This window comes from Brassica oleracea, chromosome C1, assembly GCF_000695525.1.
Source record: "Brassica oleracea var. oleracea cultivar TO1000 chromosome C1, BOL, whole genome shotgun sequence".
NCBI classification, from domain to species: domain Eukaryota; kingdom Viridiplantae; phylum Streptophyta; class Magnoliopsida; order Brassicales; family Brassicaceae; genus Brassica; species Brassica oleracea.
The window spans coordinates 25,323,726-25,326,530 of NC_027748.1; the positions used below are offsets into that span (position 1 = coordinate 25,323,726).

At 32.9% G+C, this 2,805-nt stretch overlaps 1 protein-coding gene across 1 annotated transcript; it reads right to left on the reverse strand.

The window, feature by feature from the left end:
* Positions 1 to 252: 252 nt before the first annotated feature.
* LOC106335892 lies at positions 253 to 1,224 on the reverse strand. Its single transcript, XM_013774561.1, has one exon. It carries the CDS (start codon positions 1,222 to 1,224, stop codon positions 253 to 255), a length of 972 nt encoding a protein of 323 aa, XP_013630015.1.
* Positions 1,225 to 2,805: the final 1,581 nt, after the last annotated feature.

Consider the following 2,805-nt stretch of genomic DNA (forward strand, 5'->3'; position numbering starts at 1 on the left):
TATTTTCTGTGTTTCAGAATAGTGTGCGTTGTTCCACTATCTGGTATACAAATATCTTTAGTATTGATCTTGGTTGATGTTCCATTTGTAATGTCCATTTCTGAGACAAAAAAAAAAGAATTAACATAAGATAATATTATTCATAAAATATTATACATCATTAGCAAACGTTAAACACATAATAATTATACATAAGAAGGTGAAGAACAAACAATAATTATACATTAATCTTCCACAAACAACAATTATCACTTAGGCTTCCGTGATAGCGGTCTCCTCGAAATCATTCACAAAGTCAGACGCATCGAGGTGCGTTGTACCCTCAGAATGTTCCGCAAAGTTTACTTCTTTTTCTTTCCTTTTGACGGACTCCTTATATAGAGCGCAAAGGTGTGCAGGGGTACGACATAAACGAGACCAATGTCCCTTAGTACCCGCATCTGAAACAAGCTTCTTCTCGCTTTTGGGAGATATTTCCTTGGTGTTCTTTTCCCTTAGGGGATTGCTCTGAGCGGACCCACTGGAATGACTTCCTATCTTGTGGATTGTACTTTCGTCCACGTCCACGGTAGTTTTACCACCACGACCGCGACCCCGAAAGGTCTTATTTTCTTTGACTGGTTTCTTCGTATCTAATGCGTTTGCTTCAGGAAACGGTTTAGAACCAGTTGGACGAGTCATGTAATTCATGATCAGAAGCTCGTTGTTCTTTTCTGCTATGAGAAGCGCCACAATCAATTCCGAAAATTTGGTATATCCCCTGTACTGTTGTTGCAGGGTGATGTGGCTCTTGTGGAATGTGGTGTATGTCTTCTCAAGCATTTGAGATTCGGTGATCGTTTCACCACAGTATCTCAATTTGCCCACAATTCCTAACACAGCAGAATTGTAATTAATCACTTTGTCGAAATCTTGGAATCTCAGACTCTGCCATTCATCCCGAGCAAGTGGAAGTGTTATGTCTTTCTGATGATCAAAACGATCTTTCAGCGACTTCCATAGTTCTTTAGGATCTCTCATGTTGGCATAGTCATAAATAATACTTTCATCAAGGTGTCTTCTAAGGAAGATCACCGATTTAGCCTTTTCTTGAGGCGTTGAAGTATTATTCTCTTTAACGATATCGGATAGACCAAGAGATTCAAGATGAAGTTCGACATTTTTAACCCATGAAATGTAGTTGGTACCGGTGATGTCTAGAGCGGGAAATTGGAGGTTCTCCATGTTTACCATTGGATTTCTAAAATCAAATAATTATAAATAACGTGATTAGAAATATTAATTCATTTAAATATTCGAGGTGCAGGGATAAGCATTGCGATTACAAGTAATACAAATTCATAAAAATTAAAATTAAAATAAACACATTTTCTTCAGGAGAGAATTCTCCAACGAGCAAATTATAGAAAGCAGCAGATAAAAACCCGATTGCAAGAACAAAAAATCGTATTAAACATTTTTTTTTTTGATAAATGAAAATATTTTTTTTTTGTATAATAAGATTTTGGAGAAATATGAAATGAAATGAATGGATTGTAAGTGTATTTATAGATTTTAAAAACACTATTGATTAGCCGTTAACTAGCCATTTGAAAAGTAATTAATTTGTTTTTTAATTCAAATTTATTTACAACCGTTTGAAAGTAAAAACAGAAGATAAAAATTAATCATAAACTATTGCTGAGCAATTATAAAATTTATTAGTTCAAACATAGATATAAACATAGGTGCCTCCTTAAATATATTTAATTATATATATGGTGATAAAGTTATTCCTCAAATTTGAAAATAAAAATATTAAAGTTAATAAAATCTGTAAAATAATGAATCATGATAACAGAGTCAATTATAAAATAACAAATTAAATTTTTTAGGCGGTATACCGGCCATTATGGTGCCTTAAACAACCATTATAAAATTAACAGAAGCGGGGCGGCAGGGCCGCACTCCGGTAATCATAAACTTAACAAATAAAAATGGAGGCCCCACTCCGAACATAATAATCAAAAGAAAGAATTTTAATAATAGAGTGATCGTGCTGATAACATGTTATAATTATATTATATATCGTTTCATCTTGTGTTTTATATTTTATTAACTATAGTACAAGTTTTATGTAAATAATAAAGAAGTGCAACATATAGAAAGATAGTAATAACATAAAGAAGAAATATACCAAAAAAAGAAAGATGATGTTATTATTATCGTTCGAAAGGGGCACTTTACAAATGAACCGAAACGTTCAATTTATAGAGATGATATGAGACATATTTCACTCTGAAACATTAATAGTTATGGGATCCACTTCGAAGACAATACGTAAAGTATTGACTTTTGCAACATTTTTTCAAACCCTAAACCCTAAAAGTCAACTCTAAATCCTAAACTATCAATCCTAAACCTTTTTTTTTTGAAATACGAACCCTAAACCATGAAACATCAATTATATACCCTAAGCCCCGAAACATCAAGTCTAAACCCTAAAACATCAACTTTAAACCCTAAACCCTAAATTTCAACTCTAAACCCTAAACCATCAACACTAAACCTTAAACTATCAACACTAAACTCTAAACCCTAAAGAGTAAACTATAAACCCTAAACCCAAAAAAATTAACCATAAACCCTAAAACATCAACCCTAAACCCTAAACCCTAAAACTCTAGAGTTGATGTTTTAGGGTTTAGATTTGAAGGTTTAGGGTTTAGGGTTTACGTTTAGGGTTTAGAGTTGATGTTTTAGAGTTTAGATCTGAAGGTTTAGGGTTTTAGGCTTAGGGTTCGAATTTCAGAAAAATATAGGGTT